The sequence below is a fragment of the Pavona decussata genome, unplaced genomic scaffold (genome assembly GCF_977016875.1).
Source record: "Pavona decussata unplaced genomic scaffold, jaPavDecu1.1 SCAFFOLD_102, whole genome shotgun sequence".
Classification (NCBI taxonomy): Eukaryota; Metazoa; Cnidaria; class Anthozoa; order Scleractinia; family Agariciidae; genus Pavona; species Pavona decussata.
In genome coordinates, this window is record NW_028145517.1 from 2,348,968 (window position 1) to 2,365,212 (window position 16,245).

The 16,245-nt window shown below is 40.4% G+C and overlaps 1 protein-coding gene across 2 annotated transcripts in view; it reads right to left on the reverse strand.

The window, feature by feature from the left end:
- The window catches only part of LOC146471595 (cubilin-like), a 46,631-nt gene that overhangs the window by 1,720 nt on the left and 28,666 nt on the right, over positions 1-16,245 (reverse strand). The window contains exons 1-9 of one of the 2 annotated variants that reach the window (XM_085120097.1): positions 12,628-12,745; positions 10,833-10,868; positions 8,705-9,076; positions 6,243-6,617; positions 5,237-5,602; positions 4,009-4,389; positions 3,037-3,774; positions 2,283-2,663; positions 625-996 (exon numbers count right to left, since the gene is read on the reverse strand). In XM_085120097.1, the coding sequence (XP_084976223.1) occupies positions 625-996; positions 2,283-2,663; positions 3,037-3,774; positions 4,009-4,389; positions 5,237-5,602; positions 6,243-6,617; positions 8,705-9,076; positions 10,833-10,868; positions 12,628-12,643 (3,037 nt within the window). In that variant the 5' untranslated portion in view covers positions 12,644-12,745. Of the gene's footprint in view, positions 1-624; positions 997-2,282; positions 2,664-3,036; positions 3,775-4,008; positions 4,390-5,236; positions 5,603-6,242; positions 6,618-8,704; positions 9,077-10,832; positions 10,869-12,627; positions 12,746-16,245 lie in introns of those variants that run through there. The other variant, XM_085120098.1, reaches the window with a different exon arrangement.

A 16,245-nucleotide genomic window follows, 5' to 3' on the forward strand; every position in this document is an offset into this window, starting at 1 on the left:
AAGGTCGTAAAATTAATTAGTGCGTACCTCACGTGACTAAGTGTTTGGTCAGACAGGGGGTGCTTTAAAAAGTAGGTCGGTCGATCGATCAACAAGGCGATGTCTCCTTTTCTTGGTCTGTCTCTTTGTCTGAACAATTCGTTAGACAGTCGTTCTGTTGTCAATCTGTTTACCGACCACACCAGCCAGATGGTGCACGGATCGTTCGGACTGCTTGTCATTTGAAACTTTGGTAATGTCAGTCGTACGCTTAGTCGAGTAATTTTTTAATCTGTATTGACTTTTGGTCTGTCCGACTCGATCGGTTCATTCCCCCGTCAAGAGCAAGTCATGTGCACACCCAACAACTAGTAGGTCAGTTGGCCAATCTCGTTATTGGTCACTGCCGATACGGGCTGCTGGTTAGTCGGTCACATGGTCAACCAATCTGCCAATCTACCAATCAGTCTATCAAGCAAACAACCTACCCACCAACAAGCAAGCCATCAATTAATCAATCAATCAATCAATCAATCAATCAATCAATCAATCAATCAATCAATCAATCAGGGAGTCACTCGTTTTCATAATCTCTGTCAACGAAACCTTTCTTTTACCAACGAAATTCAATTTCTTCATACTTACTCTTTGTTTCGTAGCTGGCTTTAAATCCTGGATATTTCGTTTTACCACTCGACTTAAACACAATCCGTAAATCCCAGTCAGATGAAGTTATCGATTCAGGTTTCTCTGATCCACAGAACTTTCCCAAGAGATCGCTTGAAGAAAATTGACCATTGCGTACCTCAACGTAATCTTCAGAACAATCACTAGAGCGGGAAAGATTGAAGAACTCAAATGAAAGTTTAATTTTGTAATCTATGTCCACGTAGATGACCCAGATGCACTCAATGTTCGTATCGTACGACAGAGGAAAGTTGTAGCTGGCCAGGGTCCCAGAGTCCGCCTTCAATTTGACAATGCGGTTATTTTCAGTGCAAGAGAATGAAGCTGGTACTGAAAAACAAAATGAATTTTGATTTTCTAACGATTCTTACTTAGGCCCCCGGGATTTGCCCGGAGCATAGGCTGTGGGCAGTAATGTTCCCCAGTTATAGCCTACCAACTTATTTTGTATTCGAATGAACCTCGGTAAGACGTTCATGTTTAGGCAAGTGTGAGTAGACTAAGTGCAGTTCAAATTAGTTCTCAGTGACAGCAGCCTGATCCAATGGGTAGAGAAAGTGAAAGTGGAACACAGCCCAGTGACATTTTAAAACGAAACGTAATTCCGTGTGAAAGGAAATTACAACAAAACTCAGTATATAATCAAAATGAAATGCAATTCAGTGTAAATCCAAAGTGCAACTGATTGTGAACGCAAGCATAAACGCAGTACACAAAAATCAAATCAAAAGTGTAAACTAATTCAGCGCAATTATGACTCCAAATTTAGTGCAAGTCAGACAGCCCAAATTTAAACTGTACATATTTGAAAAGGCCCTTGAGCCAACATATCACAGGCCATCCAGGCACAATTGATCACAATTAGAACTGGAACACCTGGATTAAGAGTTTCCTTCTATTTTCGAAATAATTGAGTATCAAGTATTATTATATACCACACAAGTGAGTAGTGCTTTTCGCGCGCGCTTATTGGCTAGCTCGGAGGTGATTAGCCAAGTACTATTCACCTCCGAGCAACCGAACAGAAACAAGAAGGCTTCTCGTTTCGCTACGGTGACTTAAGACGAAAATATCTCGATAAAAGATACGGCTATTACAAAAGATATTAAAATGGCAACAAATTTTGGATAATCCTCATATTCTAGGGCGAAAAATAAAGATACAATGCATTGTTTACGAAAACTGTCGAGCACTATAACTACAATGTAAACAATGAAACATCTAATGTTTTGCAGTATGGTTTCAACACAGGGCACATTTCACACAACAATCGAAGAAAAGACACTTGAGAAACTAATAATAAACAAGTGCCTCCAGAAGTTTTATTTGTCTGCAAGAAAGCGAGACGGAACTTTCTACAATAAGAAATCACTTACCGCGCGGCGCGCGAGATTTAAAATTTCCGCCATTTGTCGGTATATTGTCAAAAATAAAGTAATTTTTGGTCCACTTCTTATTCAGCTTGTGTGGTATACACTAAAACGATTATTCACCTCAGTGTCAATGAAAGTGATGGATATTTACCTCGCCGCTTCGCCGCTCGGTAAATATCCATCACATATAACCTCCACTTTGGTGAAAAATTGTTAGCTAAATGATGAAACAGAAAGCCTTACGTCGGCTGACAGCTTCAAACAAAGCATTAAATCCAGTTCCAGAGAGATCTTTATCCGTTGGAGTTTGGAAACGAACCCAAAGATGGCGACTACTTGAAAATACCGAAGATTCAAACTTGCGTCCACAGAAGGACTTCAGCAAATCGCTCGATTCACTCTGACCATCTCGGATCTGAAGAGAAGGACCATTGCAAATGTATTCCAGGTGGAAAGACGTTATTCTAAGCTTAACGAAGTGTCCCTCAGGCACTGTTATCACCCACGTGCACGTCACGTTTGGAGGATAGGTCTGCGGATACAGTGGAGAGTAGAGATTTCCTGTTTTACCAGTCAGAGGAATAACATTGTCCACCCCCTGGAGTTTGCACGGTCCCATGGCCGCTGGAATGAAGAAAGAAGAAAAAAAAGGAAGGAAGCCTTTTACAAACGCTTAAATCCGACCATTTTTTACACAAAATCCAGATTCGAATGTCGAATTTCCAGTACACGCGAAAAACCAAAAACAAAATAGACTTCATAGCGCGAGCCAATTGCTTACCAAAGTGGTCCACTGAAATGTTTGATCCAATAGCTCGATTGCTTACCATTCATCATTCCCGTTCGCGCAAATTTAGTTGTCATTTGTCTTTCAAAATATATGTAATTTCGAAAATTGTTTCGTCCACCTATAAAAATATTGTACAGTCGTTCTCTTCAATGTTAACAACATTCCTACACCTTTACCTTGCACTTGTTCATTGTAATACCAACTTACGGTTTGGAAGCGCCTTGAAGCTTGCGTGAAATCCTGGGTATCGACCGGAGCTGTCGGCCACAAAATCCACGAACACCTTTGAATAGTTTGATTGAAGAGACGCAGGAAGCGAGGAGCCGCAAAATTTGCCAATCACCTGCAATTTCGATCGGTATTTTCCTTGCTTAATTTCTACGTAGTCCGCCTTACAGTCTTGCGATTGCTGTAGGTCGAATGAATGGAACGTTAACTGGACAAGACTAGCGCCGGAGACTTGTAGGTCCCACGAACACTTGGCGTCATTAGGATAGGCTAGGGGATAATCAGAGCTTGCAAATTCTCCAAACGTGCCCGTCAGAGCGGAGACGTAACCTCGATTAGAGCAAGAGTAACTCGCGGGAACGGCGTCAAGTGCTTCGTACGAGGCTATGAAACCCCCTTGGGTAACTCCCTTATTCGCAGAGTACTTAATTTGTACATTGCTTCTTTTGGAGAAAACAACTTTTTCGTCGCAGAACTTCCCCGTCAGAGACGTGTTTGTAGAGTTTGTCACATCAAAAACTTCCAAATAGTTCTTGTCGCATAATCCTCTGAATTTCCAAAAGGTGACTCTTACAAACTTTCCCGGGGATACGGTGATATTCCAACTACATGTTCCTATCCCCGGGTATGGAAAACTCTGGGTTGCAAAACTTCTTCCTTCGCCAGACATGTGCACGCTGGTGTTGTTTTTGAGAATGCAAGTCCCGGATGAAGAGCCTTGAAAATAATACCAAAAAAACGCGTGTTAGTAAACATGTTGTCTCCTAAACCTATCAATTGATGCAATTCATGCAGAAAGTTGCCCTCTTTGGACCCAATATTCAAAACCTCTTTCCAAGAGCTTTTCATAGCGTTGGTGGTGGAGGTGGTTGGAAAGTTGAGGGGGAGGGGGGGGGGGGGGTAATAAAACTTTTACAGCAGTACTGAAACGATCAAAACCTATATTCTCACCTGCAGGCACAAATGTGTAGTTTGCAATGAATCCTGGACCAGGAGTAGCTCCATAGTATGTCTTTAATTTTAAGCCGAGTTCCCTTCCTGTTGAGTACACAGTGAACGATGGCTTTGTGTTGCACTCGAAAAGATCCAACGGGCTTTTCTTATTGATGCTGTGTAGTTCTATTTCAAGACAGCAGTGCATCCCCATACGGAACGACGAGAAATCCAACCGTATTACTTGCCCCTTCGGAGCTATTATCTTCCAGATGCATTGGGCGGTTAAAGACAAGGGGTAAGTTAAAGGATACCCAGGGGTTTTGATGATACCGGAGGGGTCTTTTGGTATAATGTTCCTGTTTTGGTCTTCCGTGTTGGACGACAAACAGGAGCTCGCTAAAAGTTAAAACAAACAGTGATGTCAATTTTTATGCATTGATACAACACCTTGCAAACAAGTTTTTTCGTGCGAACTAGCCGCCATTTTTATCTGGGATCGACGTGAGAGATATATGAATCAATGTACAAGCCCTTTAAATTGAATATATCTGGCCAAGATTTTACTGATCATTTGACAGGATTTCCTAAATATTTGACAGGAGTCAAATAATCAACTCAGAACTCCTAAATTTGTCTGCAATGTTATGCACACTTTACCGATGCGAATACTCACTTTTCACCAAGCATGCACTTCTAAATTGAAATTTTGGTCGACATTTTTTTTGTCTAGTACCTTCCAGTTCTGCGCTTTTCAATATCTCCAAAATCAATCTGTACCCAAATTACGTGTCGGATTCCCATAGAAATGCGTAAAGTATTTTGCACCACGTTTGCGGTGATAAAAAATGATGATAATCGCGTGGAAATGCTTGTTTAACCAGTGAATGTTAAGAGCTGATGTCAGCACGTAAGGCGCGCTTCATTTTCTAAGTCATTTTACCCAGCCACACTACCCATGTTATTCTTCGACTGGCCATTTTCTCGGCATTCAAGAACTCTTCTTTTGGGGTTAAAGAGAAATTTGATACTTACTGCAATATCATAGCTTTCTTTCAAATCTCAACCTTACAAGTGTTACACTTGCGTTACACGATAACAACCCTAACGTAGATGTTACATTCCCGTGTAACAACACCTTTACTTTCTCTACAAAAAGTAAAGGACAACTACAGTACAACTTGCATGTAGTCTAAAAGAACGTTCACTAAACAATCGCAGGAGGAACTAATGTGATCTGGCTTACCTATCTTGATAGCTGTATAGGAAACAAAAATGCCCTCTCCCGAAGAAGGTTGATCGTCACTCTTAAACAAGACGTACACTTTACGAAACTTGGAATATACAGTGTCTGCGTTTTTCAAATTATTGAAATCAAGGCTGATAGCACTAAGCTCGGAGCCATCCACATCATAAACCTCTACGCTGTCCTTCGAAGAAGACGAGCTGCTTAACCTCGATGTAATCTCAACCTTGATAGCATGATTCTCTGGAGCCGTGATATACCAACCACAAGTGATGTTTATGGGAAAGCCATGAGGGTAGTATGGGCTGGAAAAGTTCCTTTCTGTGGGTGACTCCGGGGCATCTAAGGTGCTGTTCGCAGAGCAATCTGAAAAATCATGTACAACTGAGAATGTTTCTGAATCGAAATCCGGTCCGCATTAATCCGTTTTCTTTCAAGATGCGCGCCCTTCCGTGCGTTTTTCCGTAGACCTGCTCTGGCCACTCTAAAACGATCAGAAACGCTAATGAAAACGGCGCTTTTCATAAACATCCCAAAAGCGGATTCTCGAGCAAACGGAACAAGCAAGAAGAATTCACCTGGTATACTCCCGGGGGAGGGACTCTCATATGAAAGGGGCGGGGATGGGATACTCGGCCGAAATTTTGAATTAAACCCCTAAAGGAGATCAATCTGGGGATGGCCAAAACTTTTTTGACCCCCTAAAACACAGAAAAATAAAAACTGATAGTAACTTTTCGCGTGCAATCCTAAACGAGACCTTCCCGGCTAAATATAATGGCGTTTTGCCCAGAACACCCTAAGTGAGACCAAAACCTGAAAATTACACCCCTAGGCGAGACGACGAGCATCCCCGCCCCTTTCATATGAGAGTCCTCCCCCGTCCCCCAGGGGGTATACTGCAATATCGGCCTTACCGTGAGCAGTTACTTTGTGACTACTCTTAATCTAAAAGAATTGTCCCAGCCTGAACAATTATAAGAGGAACTAATGTGATCTGGCTTACCTATCTTCATAGCTGTATAGGAAACAATAATCCCCTCCTCCGAAGGATTCGTCTGAGGTTGATCGTCGCTTTTAAACAATACGTACAGTTTACGGAACTTGGAATATATGGTATCTGTTTTTTTCGAATTATCGAAATCAAGGCTGATAGCACTAAGTTCAGAGCCATCCACATTATAAACCTCCACGCTGTCCTTTGAAGAAGACGAGCTGCTTAACTTCGATGTAATCTCAACCTTGATAGTATGATTCTCTGGAGCAGTGATATACCATCCACAAGTGATGTTCATGGGAAAGCCAACAGGGTAATATGGGCTGGAAAAGTTCCTTTCTGTGGGTGACTCCAGGGCATCTAAGGTGCTGTTTGTAGAGCAATCTGAAAATATGTGTACGTAAGTACGCGAATATTTCTGAAGTCCCGTCCATATTTAATTAAACCCCTTTTCCTTGCAAGAGGCCCGCCCTTTCGCGCTTTTTCCCCAAGCCCTGCCCAGTGTCCGCCCCTAAACGATCGGAAACGCTAACGTAAAACGGCGATTTTCAAACACGTTCACAAAAGTGGATTGTCAAGAAAAAAGAATATGCCATGCCGTGAGACCCCGAAGTCTCAGCCTTATGCACGTATCAGTGGGCAGCCCGGGGGGCCGACCCCAGGGCACCCAGGGGGTATTTGCAAAGGCTGCCCTCACAAATGCTTGTTAAAACCCCTGGGGTAGAGCTAAAATCTTGAAACAAATATCCCCGCCCCCGGGGCTAAAATGGGGCAATGCCGTGTTCTAAATAAAAATAGAGACGTTCTCCAAAGGTTTTGATATTTTCCTCTGATCATTCTAGTACTCGGGAAGTCAGTAACAACTTCAAAATAAAGTTTAAACAGCAGTTTATTGCTAAGATTGAATTCCTCAATTTATGTCTTTAACAGCTTCTTAACTTTCCCGCGTTCGTCGTCAAGCCCGGATTCCTTGAAGAATTCTATCCAGTCCATGATCTGTGGAACAGAACGTTTAGTAAACACATCGCGTTCCAACTGCATGTGTTGTCACAATTTGCTCAATTCTATAGGTTCTTAAAAGCACAATATCAGAAAAGTTTTCATCTTAAAATAGTTTTCAAGAAATGTTAATTTGTTTCCTCTAGTTTTCAGTGGAGGATGGATGAATTATGCTTGCAAATTTGAATGATAATAAAATTTACTCACCTCAGAAAGTAGCCTGCGAACAGCAGACGTATTTCCAGTCTTCGCTTCTCTCCCTCCGAAAGAGAGAAGCGACGACCGGAAATACGTCTGCTTTTCGCAGGCTACTCAGAAAGCGTAGACTTCGAAATGCAGTCGAGCGCTCACCCGATGAATTTACCGCTGAACATCGTGACAGCAGACGATGCGCAAATCCCGTGGGTGGATCCCCGGGGGTTTTGCCACGCCACGGAATAATTGGCGCTGGACCTCGTGACAGCAGAGCATTAGCAAATCCCGTGGGTAGATCCCCGGGAAGTTTTGCCAAAAAGGCGAAAGCACTCTGACTAATGCCCCTGTCTTTAGGGCAAATTTTTGCTGCAAATCCCCTACCAAGCCCGTTGGTTCCCCTGGGGTTGCCCGGGGGTCGGCCCCCCCGGGCTGGCCGCTGATACGTGCATTACCTCGATCAGTCACTTTTACATTATTTTACATAGCTTAAGGTTTTTGGCACTGGTTTCCTTCACGTTTAATAGAACCATTCTTTATCAGTTGATAAAACAATAATGGCATCAAAAACATGCCTTAAAATTTAATGTGAACAAGTTACGGTCATTTTCTTGACATAATAGGTTACCATAGCAACAGTATAACCTGTTAAAAACACCCCTTATTTTACCTTTAAGTGGTAATAACTAAAATACAAGCTTGGTGGTCATGCAAACCCCACTTTTTATTAAACTTAAAAGCAAAAATAGGCAACAATCATATTTAATTTTAAGCACACTTGAATGTTATTTCTACTTCTCAAACTCATTAATAATTCATCAAGAGAAAACAAAGAAAATCACTACCGTGACCGTGGTTTGGATATGTGATCCTAATTACCATAAAATTTTGCCAACTTTAGCCTTGAATTTCTCCAAGAATTATTGATCATTTGAGAAGCCATATCAAACACTCGAAAGTGTGTTTCATCAGATATCCAAACACCTCAAAGTCGTTTAAAAAAACTCGGCTGCGCCTCGTTTTTTCAACCTACTTCTCAGTGTTTGGATATCTGACGAAACACACTTCCTCCTGTTTGATACATTACTTCTTAAACTAAAATTTAGAAATTATTTAGACACTATTTCCAACAATTTACCGTCCATTTGTTTTCAGAGCAGAGGTTCCCTTTAAATAATTTATAAGGTAGCTGGCACTGGTTACCATCACTTTGCAGCACTTATACCTTGATACAGTAATAGAACCATTCTTTATCTGTTGATACAAGAACAGTGAATTACCTTGAAAATCTAGCATGTGGTAACCCACAATCATGATAGATGGCGGTGAACTTCTGTGTCCCGTCTTTGCCTCCAAAAACAAACTACGGCCACTGGAAATGAAATAAGTAAACCAAGGCGGGGTGCCATTGCAGTACTGTGCAATGATGTTGCTTGAATTGTTTGGTCCATCATGGATCATAAAGTGTTCATCACTACAGAAGCCAGAAAAATATACAACAAGGAGCTTAATCCTGACCACCTTCCCAACAGGGGCTGTGATGTTCCATTGGCAAGTAGCGTTCACAGGCAGAACTGAAGAACCATTTGGTAAGCGTTCCTCATCTTCGACAGCTATTAGGTTGACTAATGATTGCTGGTTAGCACTGCAGCCTGAGAAATAGAAATATAAATTTTTAAGTACAATTACATGTGTATATTCAATTGTTATTAATTAGTGCATTCACATTGAGATGCCCACTGTAGAAATGTAATTTGTTACTAAAATGTGTGTTTGGGGCAGGAACATCATTAAGGCTTGGAAAGATATCCCCGGCCCTTAATAGCCTGGGAAGATGTCCACCTTTAGTTTACAAGAGATTTTTTTGTTTGCAGTCTAACTCCAATGCAATCATTCCACTCATGCAGTCAGAAACTATAATAAATTGTGATAAGTAATGAACTGGAAATGCATAGTTTCAAGCAAATCCTGGCCATAAAAATGGAATAATTATATGAGATCAATAATTCAATAATCAAGTGCAGTCATGCACCTTTGATTTTTTTTTACTCATGATACTATACTTAACTCACTCTGAAGTAATAATTTTACAATTAAAAATGGAGGATCCATGCAGTGCACATGCTGTAGTTTAAATGGGTCTACACATGTAAGGTAGCTACAGTATAACAGTCTTACCCTAGCTGGTACCCCTTCTCACCCCATAGACCCGGGGAGGGGTACTTTTCCCTTAAATATGTTTTTAAAGTGGCGGGGGGGGGGGGGGGGTGCATCAATACCGTGATCAGTGGCAGATCCAGACCTTCAAGTATTTAGTGGGATGGGCCTGTTTTCAAACATCGAGACTTGCTAATCTCTTCCCCCTGGGGGGGGGGGGGGGGATTGAACTCTCATATGAAAGGGGCAGGGATGAAATTTTGAATTAAAAAAAATCCCTTAAGGAGACCAATCTGGATGTGGCCCAAGCCTTTTTGACCCCTAAAAGAGACCATTTTAAAACACAGAAAAATAAAAAATACAGTGACTTTTCACATACAACCCTAAACAAGATCTTCACAGCTAAATACAATGGTGTTTTGCCCAGAACACCATTAAGTGAGACCAAAATCCTAAATTTACACCCCTCAGCGAGACGATGGGCATCCCCGCCCCTTTCACATGAGAGTCCCTCTCCCAGAATCTTGGCCTCTTCAGCCCTGCAGGCCTCAACTTTGGTCCAAAAAATAAGGGGGCAGGGCCCCCAGGCCATTCCTTTAGATCCTTTTAGATGACATATCAGTGGTCAAAAGATGGTGTTCAGCTGTTGAGCTTCCATCCCAAAAACATAATTCGATTACTTCTGAATTTTGAATATAACCAGCAGGCAGAAACGTAAAGCCATATAGATGAAAGTAACTTTAATTTTTAGCACATCTGTATTTGCCAGCCCACCAAGAAAGTAAAGGACTCAACCAAAAATTAATGTCCACGCAAAAGCTAGCAAAATTTTAGTGTTTTAAAGGTTGCAAAGTGTCTAAAAGCAATAATTTGAGTCTACATAGTATTTAAAAATGGGTAACAAACCTGAGGAGAAATTCCTTGGACAAATTAGGACACAAACTGATTGCTGTGAATATAAGTTCTGTAGTACCAATAACATATAGCTAGGGGATAAATCTTCCACCTTTGGCAAGAGGTACAATTTTTTGTTCAATATATGTTAAACAGCTTGGCCTGTTACAGTGCAACAAACTCAACCAGGGCCACCCAACATTGATCAGCCAATCACAGGTCACGTTAACAACAAAGGAGTGGCTGACTTTGGTAGTTTGTAAACCAATCAAAAACGAGAACATTTCTTTAAATTTCAAAGTGTCAGTTTTTTAGGTGGCTAATTTAAAAATTAAGGACAGTAATAATTACAAATACCTTGAGCAGCAAGTGCCTTGAACAGCAAATATAAACCTAATTATACACAAAAGAAACATTTTCTTTAATAACAGAAAATATTCTTCAACACCTAAATAAATTTAGAAGAAAGTTTTACAGAGCTTTTGGGACTCATTGAAATCCCTTTTACTATCGTCCAATCATTGATGTGCAATTGTGGAGCATTCCCCCCTCCCTATTCCTGTCCCCCTTTGCTCCTAGCCATCAGAGATAACCTGATGCATGGAAGCTGAGGTCACTGGAAATTCAAAAGTGCAGTTCGAGAAAAAATCCATACCCACACCATTGAAGCTAAACTGGAATTTCCTGGGGAGATGTAACCTCCCACGCAGTCATTTTTATTACTTCATCCCCACAAGGGAGGAGGTAATACGAGTCCCCTAAAAACGACTGCGTGGGAGGCTTGGGGAGATGGGGGTTGCAAAACAAAATGCCTTCCATGGACCTTAGAGCAGAAGGCATGAATATGAATACCTGAATGTGTTATCCCCCCGGCCACCACCCACCTGCAACAGCTGTACATATAATTCTGCTCTGATGTAAAAGAGAAAAGAAAGAGAGCAGAATATTCCGGACTACTTAAATTTGGCAACAATGAAAACAAAAGAACTCTTTGTTTCAACAACCTGATGCATGGTGGGTGGGCACAATATTAGACGTGACATAACGTCAGAAACTTCACTAATAAATCACTGAAAAGATCTGAAAACTATAACCACTGGATAAAGTTATAAACAAGAAGCTATAGAGCGTGGACTTTAATCTTCTGGCTTTGTAATTGACTGACAATGTCAGAGGCCCTGCCAGGGGGGGGGGGGGGGGGGGCTGTGTCGCTTGTCTGAATTTTAAAATGTCCCGTGTCGGTGTTTAATTTGTCAGTGCTTCATGTCGCGGTCGGAAATTTAATGAAATAGTTTGTCCTTGTCGGAATTTAAGGTTAGGAAAAACGGTGCATGATGCGGAAAATAGATCGCGAGCCGAGGTTCTTTATCACCTCAGACCCACACACGCTTACCCTGTGAAAAGGTCTGTTATAAAACCATGACGTGACATAGTTATTTGCTCGCGTGACTTCGGCTCTGCGTGCACTGCCGGATGATGCGCTCACACCGCGCGCACACCAGAATTTAGAGAAAATTTTTGTCTTTATTGTTATTGGTCAAACTTTCCCCTTTACATCACACTAAAATTAGTTTAAAAACATATGAAATCACCGTTCTTTGTCGTTAATTCTCGGTCTTATTGTTACTGTCGGAGTTTTGTCGAGAAAAGTTGTCTTTTGTCGCGAATTTATGTCATGCGCTGTCGCTACTTTTTGGGCCATGTCGCTTGTCGGAATTTACCCTGGCAGGGCCTCGTGTCAACTTGAACATTTCAACAAAAAAATAATACGAAACGTACTCGTTCGTAATTTATACAGCTTATTACAGCAGATTACAGGTACTGGTTAGTACTGAATATGTCAAAACAAACAAAGGGAAGGCCGGTGATATTATTACAATTAATGTAGCAGACGGTGAAACCTAAACCAAATATCGCTGAAGAACAGCAATTCCTTTACTCAGGAAGGACGTTCGCTTTTTCACTGACCTAAAACTTGTAAAGGACCTAGAACTTGTCAAGGTTATGGCAAAATAATAACAAAAAACAGACCTATATGCAAGGTCTCGTCTTTGGTTATTAAAACCTGCACTTGCCAATTTCCCGAACTTGATAGCGGTTCGCTTAATTAAAAGATATTTTTAAAAATCAGTGAGTTTTTCCCGATACTTACCAATCAACAGAAACATCACCACGGCTGTTCAGACTTTTAAAAGTAGACTACTTGACGGTTTATTCCATTCGTGCAATTCACTTTTTCCGAAGGTGTTAATGAACTTGCATGCATGACCAAACAAGATCCAAGAATTGTCACGCGATTTGTCACCCTGTTGTCACGCAATCTTATGGCTAAGATATTGGCCCATCTCACCACTTTACTTTATATTTAAGGGTCTACATGAAACTAGCAATCCATGGTATCAATGCGAACTAATTACCGCAGTTAACGCCTAGGTTTTGGTAATCACATTTTCAAACAACAAATAACATTTTCTGCTCGTCAGTGAATCAAATTGTGGACAAATTGGCTATAAAAACACGCTTTGCAGTATAGAAAGTAAGCGTTTCTTTATATCATTTAATAGGGGCCGTCTTCCCAAAATTTTCCAGCAATCAGTACGGCTTGTCGATCCCCATCGCTTTCGTTTTTCCTTTTGTAGGCGTCTTAGCGATTGAACATATGTTTACTATATGTTTCTTCAGGAAAAAGTTTGGCCTAAAAGTTAAGGAAGGAGTACTCGGTTTAAGGCCTGGTTTAAGGGATTTAACGAGGAAGAAAGATTTATTCGAGATCAGACTTTAACAAATTAAAGCGAATGACGCCAAATCAAAATTTGGCAGATAGAAAGATCTTATCATCCTTCTAGTAACATTTTTAAGCGGAATAAACTATCCCGTAGAAACGTCACTTGATCGTTCAGTCCCGGAGAAAGCAAATATTTAACGAGAAGGCGTATGAACAAACTCGCCCGTTTCCATACAAACGTCTACAAAGTTGTCAGACTTGAATTGACAGGCTCAAAAGGTAAGACTCTGAAACATGGCCTTTTTAAGGTGCTCTTTCTTGTAGTGTCACTACAATCGTTTTGCTTTACCGGGCTACGTACATTACCGTGATAGAGAGGCCTTATCACGGTTTTCGACGCCATTTTGACGAGTAGGCAAACAGGCTTGAAATGACAGTGTTCGTATGGAAATCAGATGTCAAATTACTTTCATAAAACATCGCTTCTGAAAAATTCATGAATTGGAAACTTTTAGCGCTAGGAAAAGGACTTTAGGAAAAAAAATTGGAGGGATGTAGCTGTGCCAGAAAGCGTCCAATCGTGTTTTGAACTTTCCATACATTTGTCTGTCAAGCGAACCAGCCGTGAACTGCGACTAAAAATAGTTCGCGGGAAAAAACATACAGGGAAATGTATGGAAAGTTCAAAACACGACTGGACGCTATGTGGCCCAGCTACATCCCTCCAATTTTTTTCTTAAAATCCTTTTCGTAATGCCAAAAGTTTCCAATTCATGAATTTTTCAGAAGTGATGTTTTATGAAAATTATTTGACGTCGGATTTCCATACAAACACTGTTATTTCAAGCCCGTTTGCCTACTCGTCAAAATGGCGTCGAAAACCGTGATTCGTTTAGCGAGCTAGAACATTATTTTGGAAAAGCTCTGCACCATACCATAACTTTTATTTAGACACGATGGGCTTTAAAGCAATAGCTTGTGGGGTCGTGTTATGCTAAAAAATATGATTCTAATACTAAAGTAATACTTATACTGTAAACTAATAACACTAATACTAACAATACTATACAGTGTGACTAGTATACAATAAAAAATGTCATCATTGTTTCCAGTTGTTTGAGGGGAGTCAAGGTTCAAATGGAAGTTTTTTAATTGCCCGTTCCGACGTCCATAAAGGGACTGCTCCCTAGTTTACACATTGTTCAAATCAAAATGGTACTACAGAGCCCTGTTCAGACTAGGTGCCCGTGCTAGGGCACTGTGCCCAGTCAATGAAAAGGACGTTGTTCAGACTCCTTGGTGCAATCGAAGCAATCGTGTTAATTCTCGTTCGTCAATTTAGCGCCTGCCATTTTGCCTCTTGTATGAGAGGTTGGCATGAGGAAGAGTCTGAACGGGACTTTGACTAATCAGCTATCTATCAGCTTAATCGGGTCCACTACACTAAGGAGATAGAAACAAACAGCGAGCTGTCTGAATTTTTGGGATAACCCAGTGACCGACCTCAGTTACACAAAAAAAATTCTGTAAAGTGGGTTATTCCTTGCTAGATGGAGTTTGTGCGTTCAGCAATTTACCTCACACGAGCTCCTAGGGGAGTCTATTGAACATTACAACTCCCTCGTTTATCCAATCTGCTCATCAGTCACTTGGGTCATGCTGCTTATAGTCTAAGACAACTACCTGAAAGAGATTCTAGTTCGTATCACTTAAGATCTGCAAAACAGATTCATATTACAAGTAATACTCTCAATTTCATAATATTAAATCAATTTTTTGGTCTTTATCTGTGTGATTCACATCCATGAAATTCTTCTGACATAAAATGACAAGCACGTGTTTTGCGACTAAGTTATCATATACAAGAAAGACTTGAAAAATCAACTTTATACTGTCCCGTGCTTGTGAACGCCGCTAAAAACGTCACTCGTTAAAGCCTACTTTTTAGAACATTTCATTTTTTTTTCTTTCTAAAATAGCCCAAAATGGTTAAATACGCCGTCTTGTTTGATTTAAGTAGCTTCTGTCATTAGTTCTAAACTAACATTTGATTGAATGAAACTTAAATTAGTATCAAACAAAGCAATGGCTTCAAAAAAACATATATACAATGTTGGCACTTGAGGTAGAATACTATTGGAAGAAGACTTACTACTTCCAGTCTTCTCATCGTGTCACTAAAATAGCAAAGTTACAGTCGATAAATTCATAAAATTATAGTTAAGTGCCATCACAGAAATATTAAAAAAAAAAACTTTACGCGTTTTTTTCTTAACACTGAGTGGAAAGCTGAACACTAATGCATAGTTCAGTAGTTTAAATTGTTCTGTTTTGCGTTTCTTGATCAAAGTATGCATGGACATTTAGTTTTTCGCTTCTAATATATGTCAGATTCTTCATAACAGCCTTGATAATTGAAGCAAACCAAAATCGGCATCATGTATGCGTCATATTCACGCCCAGCATGTTCTCTTGTCTTGACGAAGCAGCATCTGCCGAACGAAAGAATCATGAATATTAGGATTCCCGTGTTTACAGTCATTCCTTAATTTCAAAGACTTATTCATGAAGAATCTTAATTAGAAGTTTCTAGCGTTAAAAGGGCGTACAAGGTTTGATTGGCAGATAAACAGAATCACCTAAAACAAACTGATAAAAATTAAGCAGAGAAAACACGCGAAATGTAAAGTTCAAAACATAGCTAACTTTTGAATCTTCCAGACCCTCCATCATCGTTACGACGACAATCAACTAAACCTTAACCTTTTCAGCTTGTGGGCAGTGAACAAAAGTTATAAACGATGTAAAACAATGCTGTGAGTTCACCTTCCGTTCGCTTCTGAGAAATCTTTTTCCTTCGGATATTGTTGTTGTTTTTTTTTTTTTGTCGTTTTTTTTTACTCCAATCCTAAAGGCTTACTTTTAACGCAACCCATAAAACCTTGAAATCATTTTTCTTGATTTCTGCGAACGCCATCACAAATTAACTGGCGGCAATGCAGCAATTGGTTGACTTTTGACCTGCATAGTTGGAATTAGAACGCT